Genomic DNA, 22,821 nt, shown 5'->3' on the forward strand with positions numbered 1-22,821 from the left:
GACTGTCGACTGACATTTACACTCTAAAAACTAAATAGTTGAATCCAACACTTGCATGAGTTCGGCGAGTGACTACAATTTGAAAGTGTTGGGTCCAGCGTTTGGTTTGTTAAATCTAGCAGTTTAAATTTTTGATCCAACGCAAAAAGGGTTAATTCAACAATTTAAGTGTTATTTCAACATTTCTCAAACAAATTCCTAATATGAATTATTGGATTAGCTTTTTAAACGTTAAACTGGCACTTAAGTTGTTGACCGAATACTTTAAAATGCTGGATTTAACATTAAATGCTGGATTCAACACTTTCAAAGTGTAGTCACTCACCGAACTCATGCAAGTGTTGGATTCAACTTTTTAGTTTTTAGAGTGAACCAACAATATTCATGTACATGGTTTTAGACAGCTTGTAAAAAGTTGGTGTGCAACTCGATAATCGATAATCAAGGATATAACTTCGATCTCATGTGGGGGAATGGGGTATAGTGGTCCAAGGGCCTTAAAGGCAGTGGACACTATTGGTAATTACTCGGCATAACTGTTAGCATAAAACCTTACTTGGTAACAGGCAATGAAGAGCTGTTGATAGTATATAACATTGTGAGAAACGTCTCCCTCTGAAGCATCATAGTCGTTGAGAATGAGGTTTATAATTATTAATTAGGCATCTGAAAGCACACAAAGTGCAACAAGGGTGTTTTTCTGTCACTATTCTCTTGCAACTTCGATGACCATTTGAATCAAAATGTAACCGTATTTGTTATTTTATGCAAATGTTGGGATACACCAAGTGAGAATACTGGGGCCAATTTCATAGAGCTGCTTAAGCAAATAATTTGCTAAAGCACTACAATAGCTTGCTTATTTTACACATGTTGCTGGCCGAAATTTCATTCCATATACATTGCTTTTGACTGGTATTTAGCTGTTGTTTACATGGCATAACAATTGAGTTGAGTCTTGCCCTGTAATCTGGTTTTACTAAAGCAAGGGTTTTTTTTTGCTTAAGCAAATATTTTTGCTTAAGCAGCAAATATTTTTGCTTAAGCAGCTCTATGAAATTGGGCCCTGGTCTTTGACAATAACCGAACGTATCCAGTGGCTTTGGTATCCAGTGTCTAAGTTATAGTTCCCTTCTTGTAACCTATGACGTCATCGGAAGTTTAAAATGAAACAAAGGCAACAATCGAGCATATACTTCCTATGGGATGACAAGTTGTGTGTGTGTGCCAACAGGTCAAACAGGAAACAAGTTCCTATTTAAGTGATTGTACAATTCAAATTGTATTCAACTCTGTTTGGGTTCACCTCAGTTTTGTGTACAAATTCTTGGTTTTTTATGTGATTAATGTAGTTTACTCAAAATGGCGACTCTCCTTTCTAACACAATAGACCAACCACATTATGTGTCGCACTCCGAGTGAACCAGGTGGTTTTAATGACAGTGATGTACCTATAAACCTTCTGTATGTTTTGTATACGAATGACTAGTTTTACACAACACACCATACATTCTCATCAGCAGCGGGAATTCCCCCCTCTTCTTGCGAAATCCAGGGAAGTTCCAATATTAAAATGAGCTACTGGCCTTTGCGAAACCACGATTCTGTATTTGGGCATTGGTTATGGCTCCATCAACCCAGTTGAAGCCCCGTAAAGAAATGTACACGTTTTAATAACCGACATAATCCAAGCCTATGAGCCCAAACTTTGTTTCGAAAAGGCCCATTGTTGCTGTTTTTTGACATTGGTAACCATAGCCTGGTAGTGAGAAACCGTTGAGGGGTTAGTGTTCGTTTGCAGTAAACCATAATAATATTGTGATTGTAGGTAGTGTAGCCCGGGAGCATAACAATCACATTATTACTTTGATGGTGTAAACGATCACGGCGCAGCTTTTTGCGTTTGGGGAAAAAAAACTGTTTGCGGATCATTTTAACAGATATCAGTTTGTTGTTTTCGGAGCGACTGGTGCTATCTGCGTAGTAGCTGTTACATCAGATAGACAGCGACGAAAGTGGAATGGATGCTTCGATGGAGCAGATGGTGTAGAACCAGCTAATTCCAGACAATTTGGTAGCCTGATAATTGCGAATGACGATTGGTACCACCAAACAACGCAAGGCTGCAAAGTTTCCATAGCTGTGACGCTCTTGTGAGACTGCATGGTTACTGGAGAGTTTTTTTACAGAAGAGGAATTTTAAAATGTTGAAAGGATTACGAGTTGTTCGAGGCCGGGATTGGAGATGGGACGACCAGGATGGGGGGAAGGGCAGCGTTGGAACGGTCGTCCCTTCTCAGGTGAAAGAAAGAAGTGAGTATGAATAATTATTTACCACGGACTTTACGTCACGCGAGTAGTGGAGGAGTACATAATTAATATTGCCTAGTCATTAAATTTGCCTTCATCAATATCAGGGCCCAAGCATGACTCGATCCGTGTACCACTGAATTCTGCGCTTACGGAAGCCATTCTTCGCTTACAGTGCAAGCATAGCCCTATATAGGACTCTTCCTCTGTGCTGTACACATATACAGTACGAACGTGACAGAGGCCACCAGGGCTAAGTGCAAGCACAGAATTTCTGCGTCGGGTGTGTAAGCGAAGAATGCTGGAGAACGCACTCCACCCGTGAAATGACGCTTGTCGTATAAGCGGGGAATTCTCCTGCTTCCGTAAGCGCCGATTCGTTTCCTTACGGTATTAAAAAGCCAGGAGCAATAAACTAGGTGAATGCTCCAGGGGTTAGCAGAGCCACCATGCAATGGTCTCAGAACGCGTCACAATTTGTATATTACTTTGCAGAAGGATGGGAAACTATACTTTGTCTGCGTAACATTGTCGGAAAAACAGTAGGGCTATACCCATTAAAGGCAGTGGACACTATTGGTAATTCCTCAAAATAATTATTAGCAAGGAAACTTTTCTTGGTGACGAGTAATGGGAAGAGGTTGATGGTATAAATCATTGTTAGAAACGGCTCCCTTTGAAGTGCCATAGTTTTCGAGAAAGAGGTAATTTTCCACGAGTTTGATTTCGAGACCTCAGATTTAGAACTTGAGGTCTCGAAATCAACCATCTTAACGCGCACAACTTCATTTGACAAGGGTGTTTTTTTCTTTCATTATTATCTCGCAAGTTCGATGACCGATTGAGCTCAAATTTTCACAGGTTTGTTATTTTATGCATATATTGAGATATACACCAACTGTGAAGGCTAGTCTTTGAAAATTACCAATAGTGTCCACTGCCTTTATAAGCACCTATAAAAATGCAGTAAACAAACCATTACGTCATCGGTTTACATTTGGGACTTTGACTCAATGAAACCGTATCACTATACAACTGCAATGTTGAGGAATTGGTGTCAAATTAATGTCTTCATGTGTTCATTCAGTTTTAATTTACATCTGCAACATGTCTGTTTATTTTATAGTAGGGCTCCATTTAATTATATTATTGTTTAATAAGTTCATATAGGCTATACAGTGATTTTATTTGAGAAATCCCCGGGTAGGCATAGTCTTTTCAATAGGAGACTTTCCAACGCTAGGCGGCAGCAGACATACCGGGTAAATTTCCATTGTTTACGTAGTTCTGAACATGCGCATAATTCTGAGAACAATGGATTTACCCGGTAAGTCTGCTGCCCTCTATCGTCCCAGAAAGTCTCCCATTGTACTTAACCGTAATACTCACAGCTGCATGACTTTTTATAAGATGATCTTTTCCACTTATATATAGGCCCTATAATTTCCAACGTTTGTTTTACTTTGTTACCTTGTTGGTTTGTGTTAACATCCGGTAAAACATTGAAGGCATATCCTTAATATTGGAAAAACTGCTACTTACCTCAGCTATTTCTTGTTATAGAAACTTATACAAATTTCCCCCTGAGGTGTAAACTTTCTAAAATCCCTGTTTATGTCTTTGCAGCCAGCGGAGCATGGGTGCGCTGGGACAGTGGTAGGGCAGCAAATTACCGAGCAGGCGGTACCAAGTTCGATCTAAGAATTTTCGACAACGCGCAAGTAGGTAAGAAGACTTTAATTATGTCCCATATTCATTTTGTTAGTTTGGTGCAAAAGGTTCATATCCAATATTAAAAGAAGTCAATACCAGTACTGGTAAAATTAATACGCTGTGTATGCAACAACAATGTGCGTCGACTGTGACGAACATTTTTTCGTGAACTGTTTTACTCATTTCTCAAAACACCTCATCTCAAGTAATATTTTAAGGGGAGCTTTCTGGGACCATTATCTTCAAACTGTGTCGGCCTTAGTTTGTTGTAATATGTGGACATTGCGTTTTGTGTCCTACCCCAAAAAACCACAAAAAAAACATTTTTTGAAAGTAGAATTTAACTCCTGGTGGGAATATGATATGGAAAGGTTTGCGGTAACACGTAATGACTTTCTCTAAATGAGTTGGGGTGGTTTTGAAAAGAACCGTTTAAGTTTAAACTCGACGTTTCGATCAGTATGCTCTGATCGTCCGTCTTGGAGAAAGCATTTAAGAAAATGAACTCTCGACCGATAACCGTAATAGTGACGTCATTGTTGTTCCTCAATAGGTGTAAAGCATCCAGGCGTAATGTGTGACGTCTGCAACTCAAACAACATTGTTGGGATACGCTGGAAGTGTAAACAATGTCACGATTATGACCTATGTCATATTTGTTACAATGAAGATAAACACGATCTGACCCATTGCTTCTCCAGGATTGACGCTTACCACATCCAGGGGTAAGCAATGTGCAAGATAGGTTTGCCCGGTGGATTTCGGCACAAACAATTCAATTTCATTGAGAAGTGCATGTAAATATAGGCCTTTTTTTCACACGGGTAAATCAAACTGTGTAGGATTTCTTTTTAGGAAACTATGTAAAATGACCTCTAAGTGTTCGTGTTGTTGTTGTGCGCTAATGGTGTCCGTGATGTTATCGGCGATCAAAATAACCAACGGTAACTGCTGATAAGGTCTTTATATAGGGTGCGTTCGTTTAGCTTCCCTGGGTCGACCCCTGTGTGTGGCGGTGTTTTTTTTTCAGGACAAGTGTGGGTACTTATCTGCACACGTTCGTCCTGTGAAAAAAAAAATAGCCACACACCGGGGTCGACCCAGGGAAGCTAAACGAACGCACCCATAGACTCTTGCTGTGACGTCACAATCCCAAACAGCGCCCTCATTGGGGGTCAAATGAAGACCTGTCATTGGCTGAGAGTTGTGTAGACTGGTCCCCTGTCTTTATCCGCAAGGATACAAACAGGTACTTGCTTTTGAGAACCAGTGATTTCATTGGATACAATGATTTCATTGGATAAACGTGCAGTGACGTAAGCTTTCTCTACCTGGGGGTTTGATTGGTCCGAGGTTACGTTTGGCTGCTGCACTTTCGGTCGTCTGCCTATGAATCTAGGTGAAAGGTGAAGATGGGCGGGGATTGATCTAGGCTAGAGGCCATTCTCTGACGTTATTCCCGAGCCTCGAAGTGTGACGTCAGATGTTCAAGAGTTGTGCCGCGGCGCGTCAAAGAGCGCATGTTATTTCTATTGTCTAAACTCATCAATGGCGGACAATGCTAAGGGTATAGTGGGTGCGTTCGATTAGCTTCCCCAGGTCGACCCCGGTGTGTGGCGGGGTTTTTTTCCAGGACGAACGTGTGCAGATAATTACCCACGTTCGTCCAGGAAAAAAAAACCGCCACACACCGGGGTCGACCCAGGGAAGCTAATCGAACGCACCCATACTTAGCGTTGACGGATAGTCCTCTCTGGTGGATTCGTATGATCTTTCTCGTTTGTAAGTAATTAATATTTTGTTTATTTTTTAAACTTGTTTTGCTTTTGCCCACACAGTGTCGAAGTGCCCCCACGATCGAAATCGACTAAATGCAAAGCCTTGGGCATGTTCCCGGGTGCCCGAGTGATGAGAGGGCCCGATTGGGAATGGAAAGACCAAGATGGTAAGTATTAAGAAATCACAAAACTTTCAATACAAGATGTAAAATGGAATATAAAACAGGGTGTCCATATATAAAGGCAGTATACACTATTGGTATTGTCAAAGACTAGCCTTCACAGTTGGTGTATCTCAACATATGCATACACAAATAACAAACCTGTGAAAAATTTGAGCTCAATCGGTCATCGAACTTGCGAGATAATAATGAAAGAAAAAACACCCCTGTCACACGAAGTTGTGTGCGTTTAGACGGTTGATTTCGAGACCTCAAGATCTAAATCTGAGGTCTCGAAATCAAATACATGGAAAATTACTTCTTTCTCGAAAACTATGGCACTTCAGAGGGAGCTGTTTCTCATGTTTTATACCATCAACCTCTCCCCATTACCCGTCACCAAGAAAGGTTTCATGCCAATAATTATTTTGAGTAATTACCAATAGTGTCCACTGCCTTTAAAACAGCGTGTCCAAAAGACACTCAGACACCCCCAAGCCCGCTGGCTAACACGATGAGATGATTGTGTGTTTTAGACGACGCAAACTATTGTTATGAAACTGTGATTAACTATATGACTAAGTTCAGAAGAAGTTGATTTCAAAACATCATCCTTTTAGACAGAAGTGCAGTGTGACCCGGGCCCTCATCACTCTCAAAATATGTGAAGTTGACTGTAGTATACTATTAAGAACAGGAGTAAATATTTGTTGAGGAGGGTCCAATTCTGACTCCATAATTTTACTCGTATAGGTGGAGAAGGCACTGTAGGCGTGGTGTGTGAATTGGACCAAAGCCCTGGCTCCTACCGGTCTTGGGTCAAAGTTCAATGGCCAAGTAAATCCATGAACTCGTACCGATGTGGCAAGGATGGTAAGATAGATCTACGGTGTTCAGAGAGAGAGACGTGCGGTGATTTCTACATCGATCATCTCCCAAACCTTGGTAAATCTTACAAATTTTTTTTATAACAAAACACAATCAGCTTTGTTTGGTGGACGTGTGCGCAATTTTTTTACTATGGCAAGATGACGTCATGATGACCATGTTTGTGATAATGAGTGGTTACGTTTTAAAATAACTTGATACCGGAACATTCTGCCTGACTAATGTCATAATAATGCGTAAACATGTTTTCTTTTCTTTTAAAAACAGACTGACTGACAACAAAAAACACCGTGTTCCCGTATCTTCTCCCTCTGACTGTCATTGTCGGTGATTATTGTGTTTTTGTTTCCAACTTGCAGATGGAACCAGAGTCCGCCCATACGTTGAAGCGGGAGACAAAGTTCGTCTGATCGACATGGACTACGATAAACTAAAGGAATTGCAGACCATACGCTGTGGCTGGAAAGAAGAAACTGCTAAAGTGAGTCGATATTGAAAAATGCTATTTGGTGGGTTCGATTTTGCTTCCCTGGGTCGACCCCGGTCTGCCCCTGGTTCGATCGATAGCTTTGACGTCATTCCATGGCTCATCCGGGTCAACAAGTGCCCCGCTTGTGGAGTGGTTCACTTGGGGTGACCCGAGGTGCATGACGTCACCACGAGAGGGCGAGTGTGATCGTTCGATTAGCTCTTGTCAGGGGCACACCCGAGTGAGCACCGCCGGGGGTCGACCCGGGGAGGCTAATCGAACGTGCGCCCAATGATGAACCCATTCTCAAGGTCATTATGTTGTGTAATGTTATTTGTATTACTATAGGTCTTGCTTAGAACGTTTGGAAGATAATTTGAGTATGAAAAAGCAGCGATTTTTAACCAATTATGTTCGACTGTCTGTAAGCCAAAGAGTGTTAACCCATTTATTTTGTTCGTTATATTGCTTGCTCCTAGTTCAGAGGGAAAGTCGGCGAGGTCACTTTGGTTGACAAAGACGGCGATATCAAAGTTGATTTCGGAGGGTCACCATCCTTCATCAATCCCCAATGCCTTATAATGGAAGAGAGGAAATGTTCTAAATCTAGTGAAGATGTAGAAGGTATTTTTGGTTATCATCTTTTGATACTGATGTAAAGAGGCTATAATGACAATATCTCGCCCTACTTGTTTTCTTTGTTCAACTTGCACCCCTCGCTGAGAAATTCGAAAAGGAACGGATAGAGCATGCAACAATGATCCCAACAAAGCATTACTAGGCTCTACACACCACTAACCTGCAGACGACCGAAATTGCAGCTGCAAAACGTCACCTCGGTCCAATCTAAACACAGAAACTGGGTGCGTCCGATTAGCTTCCCTGTGTCGTCCCCGCGGTGCTCACTCGGGTGAGCCCCTGACTAGAGCTAAACGAACGATCACCCACCGCTCTCGTGGTGACGTCTGCACCTTGGGCCAGCCCCAAGTGACCCACTCCACAAGCAGGGCACTGGGGCTGACCCAGGTACGCCCCTGGAATGACGTCAAAGCTATTCGAACGCACCGGGGGCAGGACCGTGGTCGACCATGGGAAGCTAAACGAACGCACCCATAGAAAATATACGTCCACTTATAGCCTGAACATCTGACGTCACACTTCGAGGCTCGTGAATAACGCCACTCGCCAGAGACCGGCCGCCCTCACCTTTTACCAACATTCGTTCCACATAGATACGTAGTCAAATTCTATGTCGGCCGTGATAGAAGTGTACTGTTTGGGCAATGGTATTATTGTATCCAATGGAATCACTGAATTTAAGTAACAGGTGCCTGTCTTTATCATTGCGGATAAAGACAGAAGCCCAGTCTATAACGTCCACTGCACGATTATGCAATGACATGATTATACCCAATGAAACCACTCTATTAAAAGTCTCCAATAGTTGAATGACTAGATTACAAAAAAGCGGGATTTTAACCATTATTTGCTTTCTGTCCGTCAGTCAAAGACCTGGACGGTTTGTTGGAGTTGTTAGTGAAGTCACAGCTTGGTGAGATGGGCGGCCTGCTGGACGACGCGGAACCCAACGGTGGAGCTGTTCTCTTTCACGCAGCAGCAAACGGGAAAACAGAGAAAGTGAAAGAAATTATCAAAAACAACCCAAGTGCCGTAAGTATATTGGACATTGAAAATATATTTTTCGCAACTTCGACGACCAATTGAGTTCAAATTTTCACATGTTTGTTGAGATACACCAGGTGAGAAGACTGGTCTTTGACAATTACCAAAGGTGTCCAGTGTCTTAAGTACCAAAACCCGGCAAAACCCGGCAAAATGCCAAGAAGCAAAGCAAACTTTGTGAATAATTTATTTATGTTTTTAGATGAAGTACCAGAACCCTGCGAAGCAAACGCCGTTGCAAGTTGCCGCGTATCGGGGACACACTGACAGTGTAATTGCTCTGGTGACCGCTAAGGCACCCCTCGAGTCAAAGGATGACGATGGCGACACGGCATTAATGTTCGCAGTTATTGGGTAGGACTCTTTATGTCACCATTCTTACAGATAATTCTCCAATGTTGTCTTCATCATTTCTGTATTTTTTATAGTTTTCTGTCCGTACATTCTTGTTCCTGATAACGTTTAAAGGCAGTGGACACTATTGGTAATTACTCAAAATATTTATTGCATCAAACCTTATACTTGGTAAGGAGTAATGGGGAGAGGTTGATAGTATAAAACAATGTGAGAGACGGCTTCTCTGAATTAACATAGTTTTCAAGAAAGAAGTAATTTTCCACGAATTTTATTTCGAGATCTCAGTTTTAGAACTTGAGGTCTCGAAATCAAGCATCACAAATTTGTGTGACAAGGTTATTTTTCTTTCATTACTCGCAACTTCGATGACCGATTGAGCTCAAATTTTCACAGGTTTGTTGTTTTATGCATATGTTGAGATACAGCAATTCGGAAGACTGGTCTTTGACAATTACCAATAGTGTCCAGTGTCTTTAATATTAAGTGGCATCTCAACACATTGTCTAATGTGACATAGCCTTATGGCTAGTTTTAAAAGAGAGCTCTCACCTTAATAATCCGACTTGTTTTCACTATTTATAGTCGGTAAAACGTATCTTTTGACACCATTACACTTAATTTGTTGGAGTGGTGCGTTTTTTATATTGAAAAGGGAGCTGATCGAAATTTCATAATTCCCCAAAAACAAATCATTTATTTGTACTGTCACGATTTTTTTTTCGCATTTGTGTCTTTGAACAGCAAAGAGCCAGAGATTGTTAGTTTCCTTTTACTGAGTGGAAGTTACATCAATGCATCCAATAAAAAAGGTCTGACTGCTCTACATCTTGCTGCTGCCAAAGGTCACCCGACATGCGCAGAAGTGCTTCTCAAGCACGAGCCAAGCACGTGCTATGTCAACATTAAGGTATGTCTTCATTTAGTTAAGTTAAGGAGAGTGAACGAGCAGGTGTAGATTCGTGGATAGAATGTACGAGCCGAAGGCGAGTACATTGTAGCCACGAATGAATCTACTCTTAAAGGTATATTCTCTAACTTAAAATAATTTTCCCCAATGATTATAAAACAGTTTCAAGGAATTTGATTTCTCTATAATAAAAACAATACTATCTTATGTCGTGTTCTTTGTCAAACGACGGTTCGTCACATTTTAAAGTTACTAGTTTGTAAAATAATATATAAGCATACTTTATAGTGCTTGCAACATATTCGAATGCAATCATGTCAGTTTTACCAGTTAACATAGTGTTACTAAAGTGCATTTTTGTAGTTGGCAAAATGTTTTTTGTAAAAACTATTCTTTTTTGAGAACTTATTGCATCCAATGTTAAATTCCATGAACCAATGGAGTTTAGCTGCAAGTTACGCCGGCAAATACATGAACGTGAACGTCGAACAATTGTGTTGTTTCTGGGTGACGTCGCCACTTCGGGCTTATTGCACGCTCACTAATGACGTCTGCGCGCACGATGCTAAAAACGTGAGTTTTTAACGACACAATTTTCTGACGTTCACGTTCACGCGGAACGTGCAGCCAAACCTCCCTAATGAATGCATTTTAATTCACCATCTACGTGTCCTTCATGTTGCAGGACAACGATGGGAACACACCACTCATGGTGGCTTTTATTAAGAAAGACAAACAGATAACATCGATGTTGCTACGACACCCTAAGATAGATCTAAAGTTGCTGAACAAGAATGGATTCAACAGCCTACACTTTGCAGCAATTATTGGAAATTCTTTGTACGTGTATTTCAAACAAAGATTAATTTGTTTGTTTTCGGCTCTATCCATTTCATCAACTTTGCCTGAGGTATCAGAATTTCACGTTATCAGTCTGGACACTATTTACAAAATGCCAGCTAGGAGTGGTCTCTCTAAATGCAAAAAAAGTGAAAAAGCGCTCTTGAAGAGCCATATGAGGGACAACTATTTTACGAGTGGTCTTCCACTCTTTTAGATTTGAGTGTGCATCTTTTTGAGTGATTTTTCACTCTGTGCTGGAGTGAAAAAAGAGTGACATAACCACCACTCTTTTTAAAGAGCCATATTATGAGGGACAACTCGAAATGTAAAGAGTGATGTTTTTCACTCTTTTACATAAAAAGAGTATGTTGAGCATTTTATTTTGAAAGAGTGCTTTTATGCAAGTTGGTTTTTGAGATCGGAAGCTCTTAATTACCTCGTGATTTCACTCTCTAAAGCGATCCACTATTTAAAGCGAACGTAGTCCTGGCTGATTTCTTACCTTCCGCCCATACACTGTAATAAAAAATGTCCGTGAAATTTACGGCACTTTACCTGGCACCCTATAGCTGCCACGTAAAGTGCCGTAAATTTTACAGTGGAAGTTTTGTGAATTATGCCTTAAAGGGGTAGTTTGCAAAACTTCTACGATAAAATTTACGGCACTTTACTTGGCAGCTAGGGTGCCAGGTAAAAGTGCCGTACATTTCCCCGTTTTTGTTTACAGTGTACGAGGTAGTAGTTAACAAGCAGGCAGTTCTTTTCAGAACTGAGAAGTCTCCAGAATTATTCACAACAAACTCTACTCCGTGGTGTAGTAGACTATAAAGCAAGGCAAGTTCCCAAAGGAACATAAACTACCCATTGCGAAAGCGCTATTCTTGTTCAAGCGAAACAACTTAGGGTGCGTTCGATTAGCTTCCCTGGGTCGACACCGGTCTGTCCCCGGTGCTTTCAAATAGCTTTGACGTCATTCCAGGGGCTCACCCGGGTCAGCCCCAGTGCCCTGCTTGTGGAGTGGGTCACTTGGGGCTGACCTCAGATGCATGACGTCACTACGAGAGGGCGAGTGTGATCGTTCGTTTAGCTCTTTTCAGGGGCTCACCCGAGTGAGCACCGCGGGGTCGACCCAGCCAGGAAAGCTAATCGAACGCACCCTTTATTAGCTAGACCAGCATGCACCTCATTCCATGACTAACGCGCGAGTATATGTAATGTGATATCACTAACACGTTCTCAATTTGTTTTTCCATCGACTTCAGTGCCGTTGATAAGATCTTGGAAGTAGCACCTGGTATGATTAATCTTCAGAAAGATGACGGGTTCACTGCATTGCATCTAGCCGCCCTCAACGACCACATAGAAATCACCACGACACTGGTTAAACGGGTAATGGCGCCCTCTTTTGTCGATATGCTGTAACTAAGAATTTAGTAAAATAATATATAGCAAGACAGCCGTCTATTTCACGAAACTCTTCCTCACTTAAGACTAATCTTAGGACTTAGGACGAGTCCCAACCCTGCACTGTAGCATGCAGACCTTAAGATTGATCCTAAGTTAGGACGAATTACTCGTCCTAACTCGAGATAAGACGACTCCTAACTCTTTGTGAAATCGACGGCAGTTCTGGAACTCTACCTGGCAAATAGACATACACATTGTGTTACCGCAAACCAAATAAATACTAGCACCTCGTCATGCAATGTCTCAAAACACGTATTCCAATATAATGTACAATCACTCTCTATTTATTTTTTTTCCCCAGGGTGACTGCAACAAAGAGCTGAAAAACGTAAATGGTCAGACAGCACTGCACCTAGCAGTAACTAAGTCTAACAACAAGTGCATTGAGGCACTGGTGAATAATGGCGCAGATGTCAACGCAAAGGACAAAGATGGTGATACCAGCCTACACCTTGTCATGGTCAAGGCATCCATGAAAGATATCTTGGGAACAAGCGATCTCGGGCAGGTAGTTAAAGATTGTGCCAGTGTTAACGTATCTTGACTCAAGTGCCATTTCCGTGAGAGTCCGTTTCAGTCCACTCGCCTAACGTCAGAAAACGTTGGCGCGGCCGCGCCGGTGTGGCAGGAGTTTCTGTCCCCCCAGAGATTCGGTCCCCCATATGGTATACTGTGTACAAACTTCTTCTGATAGCGCCCTATTTTGAATCATCCTCCTCCAGCCCACGTTAATTTCCCGTATGGGTACAGAATCAATCCTCCGGCGGACAGAATGGGAGACTTTTGGGACGCTTGGTGGCAGCAGACTTACCAGTTAAAAACCATTGTTCTCAGTAATGTGCGCACGCTCAGAACTACGTAAACAACGGAAATTTACCTGGTAAGTCTGCTGCCACCTAGCGTCCCCAATTCTCCCATTCCCTGGGACACCGGCATCCACAAACCTGTGCCGCTACATGTTATGTTTGCCAGTTTGCACGATGCTTAGAGACCTCTCGCACGCGAGAGAACAGGACTTGAATCAAGTCTAGTGTTTACGGAGGGTTTGGGTCATTGGGATGAGTCCCAGCAGTCATCATGGCACATGTGCCCTTGAGCAAGGCACTTCAAAACCATAGTTGCTTCGTAAACAGTTGGAAAGGTAGTGCATTTGTGCTCTACCAACCAGGCTCCTAGATGGTACCCATGCCCTACCAGCCTCATGGACTGTAAGAGGGGGACAACCTGTTTTGTGATACAAAATGGTGGTCATTTAGCAATATAAGGGCTCATTAAGGCGTCTGGATGTCGAACCCGTGCATGGTTCTTTGCATTTTCTCACATTCACATCCATTACTATGCACTTAATATGCAATCTCTACACCAAGTAATTTAGCTTCAAGTTAATTTTGTTTGTTTGCTTGTTTGTTTGTTTGTTTACAGTTGATGGAGCTCATAAATAGATCAGGAGGAGCAGGGGAGTCAAAAGATGAGAAATCAAACCTCGTTGCCATAGCAATCTATCTCATCAAAAATGGCGCAGACATCCACATCAAAGACCATGGAGGGCGTGACGTCATGGACGTCACCCTTAACCCTGCCATAAAGAACTTGCTGAGGGAACAGGACCAGAAAACAAGGTAAAACTGATGAAAGGGTGCAAAGTTTCCACCTTTTTGAATAATTCAATGCAAATTCTACCCACAGTGGGATAGATTTATAAATTTTAAAACTAAAGCCAGTTTAAACGTTATGTTGGAGTCAAAGCCATCAATAATATCCATGTTCTTTTACGTAGTTAATATTAACAAAGATAGTTGTTTTTAACAGGACTATGAAGATGTTCAAGAATAAAAATGACGCATGCAAAGTGAGCTGATTTGATGGAAAATCAAATCCTTTACGATTTGGACCGACTGAACAAAAGCACCTTGGAACTAAGACAGGTAACCACAATTATTCAATTTCACAGAAATGAAAACTCATTGTAGTTATACTAAGCCTGCCTGCAAAAATGTAATCATGTGTTCTCTACATACAATGTATTTAACAATTAAAAGTAAATCATGACTTTTCTCTTTACAAATTTTATTTACAAAACAATATGTGGTAAAATTGAACACTTTGAGATAAATGTGTTTGCATTTATTATGATTGCTTTCAACTTTTATGCTGTAATTGTGATATTTTGTATTGCTTTGTGATCTTTCTTTCGTCGATATACTCACTGGTGTGACAAGAATGAAGAAGGAAAGAAAGAAGTTATCATGTAAAAATTTCTTTGCGAGGCTAGTGTGTTAGTGAAAACAATAAAATGGTACTCGTTATATTTGTGCGGTGGCAGTTAACAGCCGTTATACTTAAACGAGCCTACGAAAGTACGCCATTCTCTTATACAGACGGCTGTTCATTTTTTGAAAAACTCAATAAGATGGTGACACCTCCACCCCCCCCCCTTTTCTTTTGAGATTAATAGGTCAGAATAAAATTGTATTATTCTATGCGCTTTAATTCGATAATTGCAATAATTGTCAAACAGTTTAGTTTACACACAGACAATGTATAGTTTCTTTATTAAACGTTTATATCTTATACGGAAATAGGAAACAAAAGAACAATACAAATTCTACCCAAACTTCGGATCTGGGTATGAGAAATGCATACCAATAAAAGTTAATAAATTTAAACGTGTAATAAATTTTAAGACTTATGTAGGTCTATATTTTTGCACTTTTGTGACTCGAACAATCTTTGCTTATACCAGAATCCGGACCATCCGAAAAGCCATATGTATAAATTGTGCTTAAGCAGTTATAATTATTGGCTAAACATAATGAGGGTTAGGCTTAACTTCTACTTAGATGTGTATGGCTATATAATATTGCTATTTGCAGGCTTCAATCCAACGTGTGCAACAAAAAAAAAACATTATTTTATCAATATTGTGCTTATTAAGTAGTCCACCGTGTTTCTAAATATTTATTTGTTTGTGATCAATTTAAAATTTACTTATAATTTTGTTTCCATATTAAAAAACCCAACATTATATGAGATGCGCAGCAATGTTGTAAGCATTTGAACAGTACCCAGACTTCTGAAATATCGTGACTTAGTATTTTAATACCACAATAGACATTATTCGATACTCGGTACCCATCACGCGTTACGCGTGGAATAAGGTGCATGCTGGTCTAGCTAGCGATCAAGTTTGGTCGCTAGCTTGCAGGCATGCATTTAAAGGAACTCGTTGCCTTCAATCGGTCGAGTTGGTCTTTGAAAAGCGTTTGTAACCGTTTGTTATAAAATGCATTTGGGTAGAAAGATGTTGTAAAAGTAGAATACACTGATCCACACAAACATGCCTCTAAATTGCATGGTTTTCCCTTTACCTTGTCGACTAACACGGTCGGCCATTTATGGGAGTCAAATTTTTGACTCCCATAAATGGCCGACCGTATTAGTTTGCACAGTAAAGAGAAAACCACTCAATTTCGAGGCAAACTTGTGCGGATCATTGTATTCTACTTTTACAACATCTTTCCAACCATATGCATTTTTATAAAAAACGGTTACAAACGCTTTTCGAAGACCAACTCGACCGATCCAAGGCAACGTGTTCCTTTAACAGTTAGCACTTGCGCAGTGTGTATTTTCGAAAAGGTCTATCCCACGTGACTTATCATTTTAGTTGATATAATGGGTGCGTTCGTTTAGCTTCCCCGGGTCGACCCCGGTGTGTGGCGGGTTTTTTTCCAGGACGAACGTGTGCAGATAATAACCCACGTTCGTCCTGGAAAAAAAACACACCACACATCGGGGTCGACCCAGGGAAGCTAAAGGAACGCACCCATACTAGTATGTACTCAACCTGTGTACAAAATAAAGTTTCATAAAAACAAGCATAAGTTGTTTCCCGGAGCACATTGTTTGTTCAAAACCTTTTCATTCCACCGCTGTTGGAGACCAATCCCTACCATATTATTGTCCAATCGATCTAGAACTTCTACAGGTTTGTTAGTTTATGGGTGCATTCGTTTAGCTTCCCTGGGTCATCCCCGGTCTGCCATGGTGCGTTCGAATAGCTTTTGACGTCATTCCAGGGGCTCACCAAGGTCAGCCCCCAGTGCCCTGCTTGTGGAGTGGGTCACTTGGGGGCTGGCCCCAGGTAAACGACGTCACTACGAGAGCGGTGAGTGGTCGTTCGTTTAGCTCTTGTCAGGGGCTCACCCGAGTGAGCACCGCGGGGTAGACCCAGGGAAGCTAAACGAACGCACCCTATATGGATGCTATGGTATCATGAAGTGCTTACACTGTCAGCAACTGTTTTGGTCGCATTAACCAAATTCTGGTATGCTCCTTATAAAGTGTCCCACAATTGAAAGTCCACAATCACAGGGACACAAGATTGTGCCGTTTATCAACAACCCCTAATGTCATGACTTCAATATTGGGTGCGTTCGTTTAGCTTCCATATATAGGTCTACCCCACGGTGCTCACTCGGGTGAGCCCCTGACAAGAGCTAATCGAACCATCACACTCGCCCTCTCGTGATGACGGCATGGACCTCATGTCACCCCAAGTGACCCACTCCACAAGCAGGGCACTGGGGCTGACCGGGGTAAGCCCCGTCAAAGCTATTCGAACTTACTGGGGTCGACCATGGGAAGTTAAACGAACGCACCCAATGATTTACAGAAAAGGGTTTTTGGTTTACATTTTTGATTAGTTTTACTCATAATATGATTTGAGGCACTGCATGGTGAGGGGGATCAATATACATTTGGTTTGCGGTAACACCATGATGTGTGTATCTACTTGCCAGGTAGAGTTTGTTCTTTAGAGATAAGTCTTTCTAATATTCTACTTCCGCGGAGTAGATTTATCGGATTGTTCGGGAGACTTCTCGGTTCTGAAAAGGACTGTCCTAAGTAGTTATAGCAAGACAGTTCACTAAAAAACAAAAACTACCTGGCAAGTAGCTTGCTACACACGTGGTGTAACCGCAAACAAAAAATATATATAATTGATACCTCACCATGCAAATCCAATATAGTTTTGGATACTGTCCAAAACAGTGTCATTATTCTCTCCCATTTTATATCAACTTTTACATTTCCCAAAATTCATTTTGAGAATTCCCTTCTTGTGGAGATGTACAAGGTTGCTGAATTCCTTGAATCGGGAGTGTTTGTGCCCGAACGAGATGTCATTGTGGTAATGATAAGGTATACTAGCGCCCTCAAGCGTTTTCTGGAAATACCAAAAGCCGAAGAGATGGATCTCGTCACAAAGTCCGAAAGCCGACGAGACTACATACAAACCTGAAACAACGATAATAAAATGGTTAATGATTAACTATTTGGGAGTCCTTTATACTTGTATGATTCCAAAGATCTTCTTTTTTGCAGTTGTCATTAGGGAGAGGCCTAAACAACAAAGAACAGAAACTGCCATAATGGTAGACTGGGACCATGTCTTCCCTGCTGTCAGATCCAGTAATTCCATTGGCTACAATGATACGCGCAGTGAATTGAGCTTTCCATTATGCCCATTGCTGTAAAGTCCGCAATATTATAATTTGACTACATACATGTATCTCTACGTGAAATGAATGAGGTCAAAGGTGAAAGTACACGCGGGTTTATAGAGGCAGGTCTCTGGCGTTATTCAAGAGCCTCGAAGTGTGACGTCAGATGTTCAGGCTACCATAATGGCTACCGTCATAAAAGTTGTTTAATTCTTACCAGTAGAGGGCCAATTTTGTTCGTAGTTCGCCCTTCTCCATAAGTATTTCACAGCAGAGAAATGTCCCGGGTGGTTAAAGATCGGCGTTGCAATACCAGAGTCTGTTAAGATATCCGCTATTCGCAGGTTAAATTTGAAGTAGGATCTCGTAGTGAAGGCAGGGAGCCAGACCATGCTGCCGTTGAATTGCCGGAGGTAAGTTTCGAAGGTTGTGACGTCTTCGGGTTTTCCTAAAGTGTTCATACTGGACGGGGAGTGAGGGGAAAGAACGAGGAAAGTTCAACGTTGTATGTTAACTGTTTCTCGTAATGAAGCATCGAGGCAATGGGCGAAAAGGGCGGGAAACTTAAAAATCACAATTCATAAAAGCAGGTTTGTCGTTTGTTTTTATTTTCAATAAATTGACTGTTTGTTGGATATCAATCAATCTTTAAAGCAAATTCATAAAATAACTATGACTTACTGTTTGATGACAAATGAGGGATTGAGCGTAGTGAAGTTGGTCTTGGTTCCTACGTCATCTTCGTGACCTTTGACCTGGGCTAGGTTGAACCTGATTGGTTTACAGTCATCAGTTGGTGAAGAAGGGAAAAAAAATGCATTGATGCATCAGTAGGTAGGCGTGTGGTAGGCCCGGCGATCTCTATAACACTGACGGTATAACAGTGACCAGTGGGTAGGCCCTACGCTACAGGCCTACTTGTAACAGTAGAAGGCCATTTGACAGGATGGATAACAAATTGTATAGAAATGTTTTCAAAAGTCTACATTGTAACAATAAAAACAAGGCTAAAAATTGTGTCCCGGGGCGAAAATTAAATGTTTTTAACTTTGACCAAGTTTAGACTCCGAGGTTTAGGTTCCATCAAGCCTACGCCAGGAGACTTCCTTTATCTTTGAAGCAAGCTCTTGGTGGCGCCCTTTGTCTTTTCAGATCATGATCGAACCATACACTGCATTACCTGAAAATGAAATCAGCTTCGTCGATAGTATGTCCACATTTGGAGCCAGCCAGCACACCACTCGATCCTACAATGCTGCATCGTTTGAATCGTTTCTGTTTCTCAAATACTGTTCTCTAAACATGTGGAAAGAAGATAGAAATATATAGCCAATGTTTTGTTAAGAGTTTCACAGTAGGGCGCCGTGTAACACTATGGGTGCGTTCGTTAAGCTTCCCTGGGTGTACCCCGCGGTGCTCACTCGGGTGAGCCCCTGACAAGAGCTAATCGAACGATCACACTCGCCCTCTCGTGGTGACGGCATGCACCTCAGATCACCCCCCCCCCCCCCCCAGTGACCCACTCCACTAGCAGGCAGGGCACTGTGGGCTGACCGGGGTGAGCCCGTCAAAGATAAACGAACGCACCCATTGATACCTGTTGCGCTGGTTGGCATGGATGACCGAGTGTTAACAGATAAATGCTACCAAATTCAACATAATTTTCTGCACCTATTAGCCTATAAACGAAATTGATTATTACATGATTTGCTTTGTTATTCTGTTTGTTTGTTTGGTTTTTTTGCTTTGCATTAATGGCATTCCCGTATAGTTTTCTAACATTGGTTGGCAACAACTCAGGTTGTGACGTTGCAATAGAAAGGTCTATGGAGAGAGTTGCGACGACTTGTCATTAGAAGCCATATTTAGAAGTCATTTTAGGTCAGAGTACCAGACTGCACATGGCATCTTAGCAACTGGAGCTTCTTAACGAAAAAAGTATACCCTGAATTAAATGGACACTTACTTCAGAAAGATTATACCAAAAGTTTTGTGATACATTCCAAGGGTCCCCGTTCATATCAAACGTCAAATTGACACCAACTTGAGTGTTTTTTTTTGTAAGGTAAAGAAGTCTTCTTGAATCCAAGAACCTCGTTGCACCCAGTATGTCTCGCCTTAAAATAAAAACCAAAATGAAAATAACATTTTTTTATACACAAAATACTAACAATCTTATATTTTTAAGTTATCAATTTTGACCCATTTCTGGGTCACTTTGACACTGAATCCGGGTCAATTATTCTTACCACTATTGGTAATTGTTAGTCTCACTTGGTGTGTCTCAATATTATGCATAACATAACAAACCTGTGAAAATTTGAGCTCAACCAGTCATCGAAGTTGCGAGACAACTGTGATGCTTGATTTCGATACCTCCAAACCTAATTCTGAGGTCTCGAACTCAAATTCGTGTAAAACTACTTCTTTCGCGAAAACTACTTTACTTCAGAGGGAGCTGTTTCTCACATTGTTTTATACTGTCAACAGCTCCCCATTACTCGTTACAAAGTTATGTTTTATGCTAACACAGATTTTGAGTTACCAAAAGTGTCCACTGCCTTTAAGTAGGTCCTACGTGGCAAATTTCTCAAAAAAAAAACTTTTTCATGAAGACAATCGGAGCATACTTATCGAAACGTCGTGTTGTTGCACCACCGGTTCTTATTAGACTAGACATTATTATCATGGTTTTTGAGAAATTATTACGTAACATACCTAAAAGCATTTGTGTTGATTACGCTTTGGCGCCATGTCTGATTGGCGATACCACGAACAATTTCGAAAACTTTTTCATGTTTGGTTCCTCTCGGGTAAGGGTTGGTGTATTCCTTGACAAAGTGCCTGCGAATAAAGAGGGAAATGTCAAAGTTAGCAAATGTAAAAGTTTAACGTGAACTTCTGCATGGTTTAATAACATTAAATTAGTTGAAAATCATTGGGTTTTTTACCGAACGTATTCCTCAAATGTTTTCGTCACGGTTCTCGTGGATGGTCCCTCTGTTGTGAATAGTCGTGTCTGTGTAAAACGAAGTCAGAGAAAATTATTTGTTCATTGTCATCGTCCCCAAACTAAACTCATTGAATATTTCTTAAATCCAAACACTTGGATATGACGTCTTGTGGCTCTGAGGGGCATCGCAAAATTATATCTGCATAAAACAAACAGATGTCCCAATAATTATCGCAATTGCAATTAAGATAACTTGCGGTGTCGCAAATAATTTTGGAAGTATATTTTGGTACATTAGTAACATCTAGTTATTATTATCTATTATTTGTGTTTTATTATGATAAGTATTTGCAAAGGATTTGCAACGATCTGCGATGTGTAATGTCTCTTCAGGGCCACCATTAATAATGGATGTTCTGCAGCTATTTTTTAGACAATGATGAAGAATACCTTTGCCAGTGGCTTGAGCGTTGTGTGTTGCTCCCTGGTTATATTTAGAATCGCTGTCATCTTCGACTCGATGCTGATGGGTTTAATCAAAATAACTCAGAATTAGACCCAATTTCATGGAGCTGCTTCATTCAGCACAAAAATCAGCTAAGCACAAACAATTGTTGCTTCGGCAGAAAGAGGTTGCATTTAAAATCAGACTGGTTATGTATTATTGTCACTCAGATCACATTATACGCAGTAATTATTGTGGGATTTTTTTCATGAAATTTGAGCCAGATAATGTTCGAACATGGCAGATAAACTTACCTCGTGTAACGGTTCGTATTTTTCCAACTTACGGCGGGCCAAAGGCTCCATCCGTAAAACAAACTAGCGATACAAAATACGGAGAGAAAAACCAACAGAATACTATTGTGTTTCATAATGTTGTTATATTTTGTCTAGCTGTGTATAATGTGTGTTCTATAACGGCGCGTTCAGAAATTGTGACACTTTTCAACACTGTTCGATCGCAGTTTTTATTGTCTTTTATCGGGGGGACACGTCAGCAGATGTGCGATCGGCGAACGTATTGATTGATTTGTATTGTGTAAGGCGGAACCAACGACCGTATAAACCTTACCACATGCATGGGATTTCAATGACGAATATCATTTTCAGTATGATTTAGCTCTTTTAAAATTGATGTGTTTTCCATGCACTGAGAGGGCCGCTCTCAGCACGTGACATTATTTTAATTACCATTTTGTCTTAAGGCAGTGGACACTATTGGTAGTTACTCAAAAAGATTATTAGCATAAAACCTTACTTGGTGACAAGTAATGGGGAGAGGTTGATGGTATAAAACATTGTGATAAACGGCTCCCTCTGAAGTGACATAAAGTTTTGGAGAAAGAAGTAATTTTCCACAAAATTTGATTTCGAGACCTCAGATTTAGAATTTGAAGTATCGAAATCAACCATCTTAATGCACACAACTTCGTGTGACAAGGGTGTTTTTTCTTTCATCAATGTCTCGCAACTTCGACGACCAATATTGAGCTCAAATTTTCACAGGTTTGTTATTTTATGCATATTATGTTGAAATGCACCAACTGTGAAGACTGCTCTTTGACAATTACCAATAGTGTCCAGTCTCTTTAACTACCATTTTTGCTGAACCACGTTATTTTGGTAAGCTTCGTTTGCTTTAAATTTTATGTTCAGATCTTGGTGAATGAAATCATAATTTGTAAAGCTTCATCTATTCATTGTTACATATTACATGTGAATTTGTTTATGAATGTGGTTGGCATGTTTATTTTACTATTTTTTTACTATTTTTTTAAGTTA

General features: G+C 40.9%; 3 protein-coding genes across 3 annotated transcripts in view; 2 read left to right on the top strand and 1 right to left on the bottom strand.

Annotated features, from left to right (window-relative positions):
• Window positions 1–19,253, top strand: part of LOC117302772 (serine--pyruvate aminotransferase-like) — a 31,880-nt gene extending 12,627 nt beyond the window's left edge. Inside the window, exon 11 of the mRNA XM_033786798.1 lies at window positions 19,236–19,253. The gene's annotated coding sequence lies outside the window, so the exon portion shown is untranslated. The remainder of the gene's footprint in view (window positions 1–19,235) is intronic.
• On the top strand, window positions 1,797–15,155 carry LOC117302769 (E3 ubiquitin-protein ligase MIB2-like). Its single transcript, XM_033786793.1, has 15 exons — window positions 1,797–2,313; window positions 3,937–4,035; window positions 4,577–4,748; window positions 5,862–5,968; window positions 6,716–6,907; window positions 7,210–7,331; window positions 7,799–7,943; window positions 8,824–8,990; window positions 9,205–9,356; window positions 10,101–10,266; window positions 10,952–11,106; window positions 12,372–12,498; window positions 12,878–13,084; window positions 13,999–14,195; window positions 14,386–15,155. Exons 1-15 carry the CDS (start codon window positions 2,205–2,207, stop codon window positions 14,432–14,434), a joined length of 2,166 nt encoding a protein of 721 aa, XP_033642684.1. The 5' UTR covers window positions 1,797–2,204; the 3' UTR covers window positions 14,435–15,155.
• On the bottom strand, window positions 17,110–21,546 carry LOC117302666 (alpha-N-acetylneuraminide alpha-2,8-sialyltransferase-like). The gene is made up of 8 exons (XM_033786648.1): window positions 21,487–21,546; window positions 21,035–21,102; window positions 20,802–20,927; window positions 20,050–20,200; window positions 19,264–19,379; window positions 18,765–18,854; window positions 18,301–18,545; window positions 17,110–17,877 (listed from the first exon to the last, which is right to left on the bottom strand). The coding sequence occupies exons 1-8, from the start codon at window positions 21,544–21,546 to the stop codon at window positions 17,657–17,659; spliced, it is 1,077 nt and encodes a 358-aa protein (XP_033642539.1). The 3' UTR covers window positions 17,110–17,656.
• Between the last annotated feature and the right edge of the window lie 1,275 nt (window positions 21,547–22,821).

Source organism: Asterias rubens, chromosome 18, assembly GCF_902459465.1.
Source record: "Asterias rubens chromosome 18, eAstRub1.3, whole genome shotgun sequence".
NCBI classification, from domain to species: domain Eukaryota; kingdom Metazoa; phylum Echinodermata; class Asteroidea; order Forcipulatida; family Asteriidae; genus Asterias; species Asterias rubens.

Bases quoted from the DNA above. Each gene is read 5' to 3' on its own strand.
- LOC117302666 (XM_033786648.1), bottom strand. From the start codon at position 21,546: ATGACAGCGATTCTAAATATAACCAGGGAGCAACACACAACGCTCAAG. The intron at 20,201-20,801 runs GTATGTTACGTA...TTTTATTTTAAG, and splicing joins ATCAACACAAATGCTTTTAG to GCGAGACATACTGGGTGCAA. The intron at 19,380-20,049 runs GTAAGTGTCCAT...CCACATGTTTAG, and splicing joins TTTGGTATAATCTTTCTGAA to AGAACAGTATTTGAGAAACA.
- LOC117302769 (XM_033786793.1), top strand. From the start codon at position 2,205: ATGTTGAAAGGATTACGAGTTGTTCGAGGCCGGGATTGGAGATGGGAC. The intron at 2,314-3,936 runs GTGAGTATGAAT...ATGTCTTTGCAG, and splicing joins TTCTCAGGTGAAAGAAAGAA to CCAGCGGAGCATGGGTGCGC. The intron at 6,908-7,209 runs GTAAATCTTACA...TCCAACTTGCAG, and splicing joins CGATCATCTCCCAAACCTTG to ATGGAACCAGAGTCCGCCCA.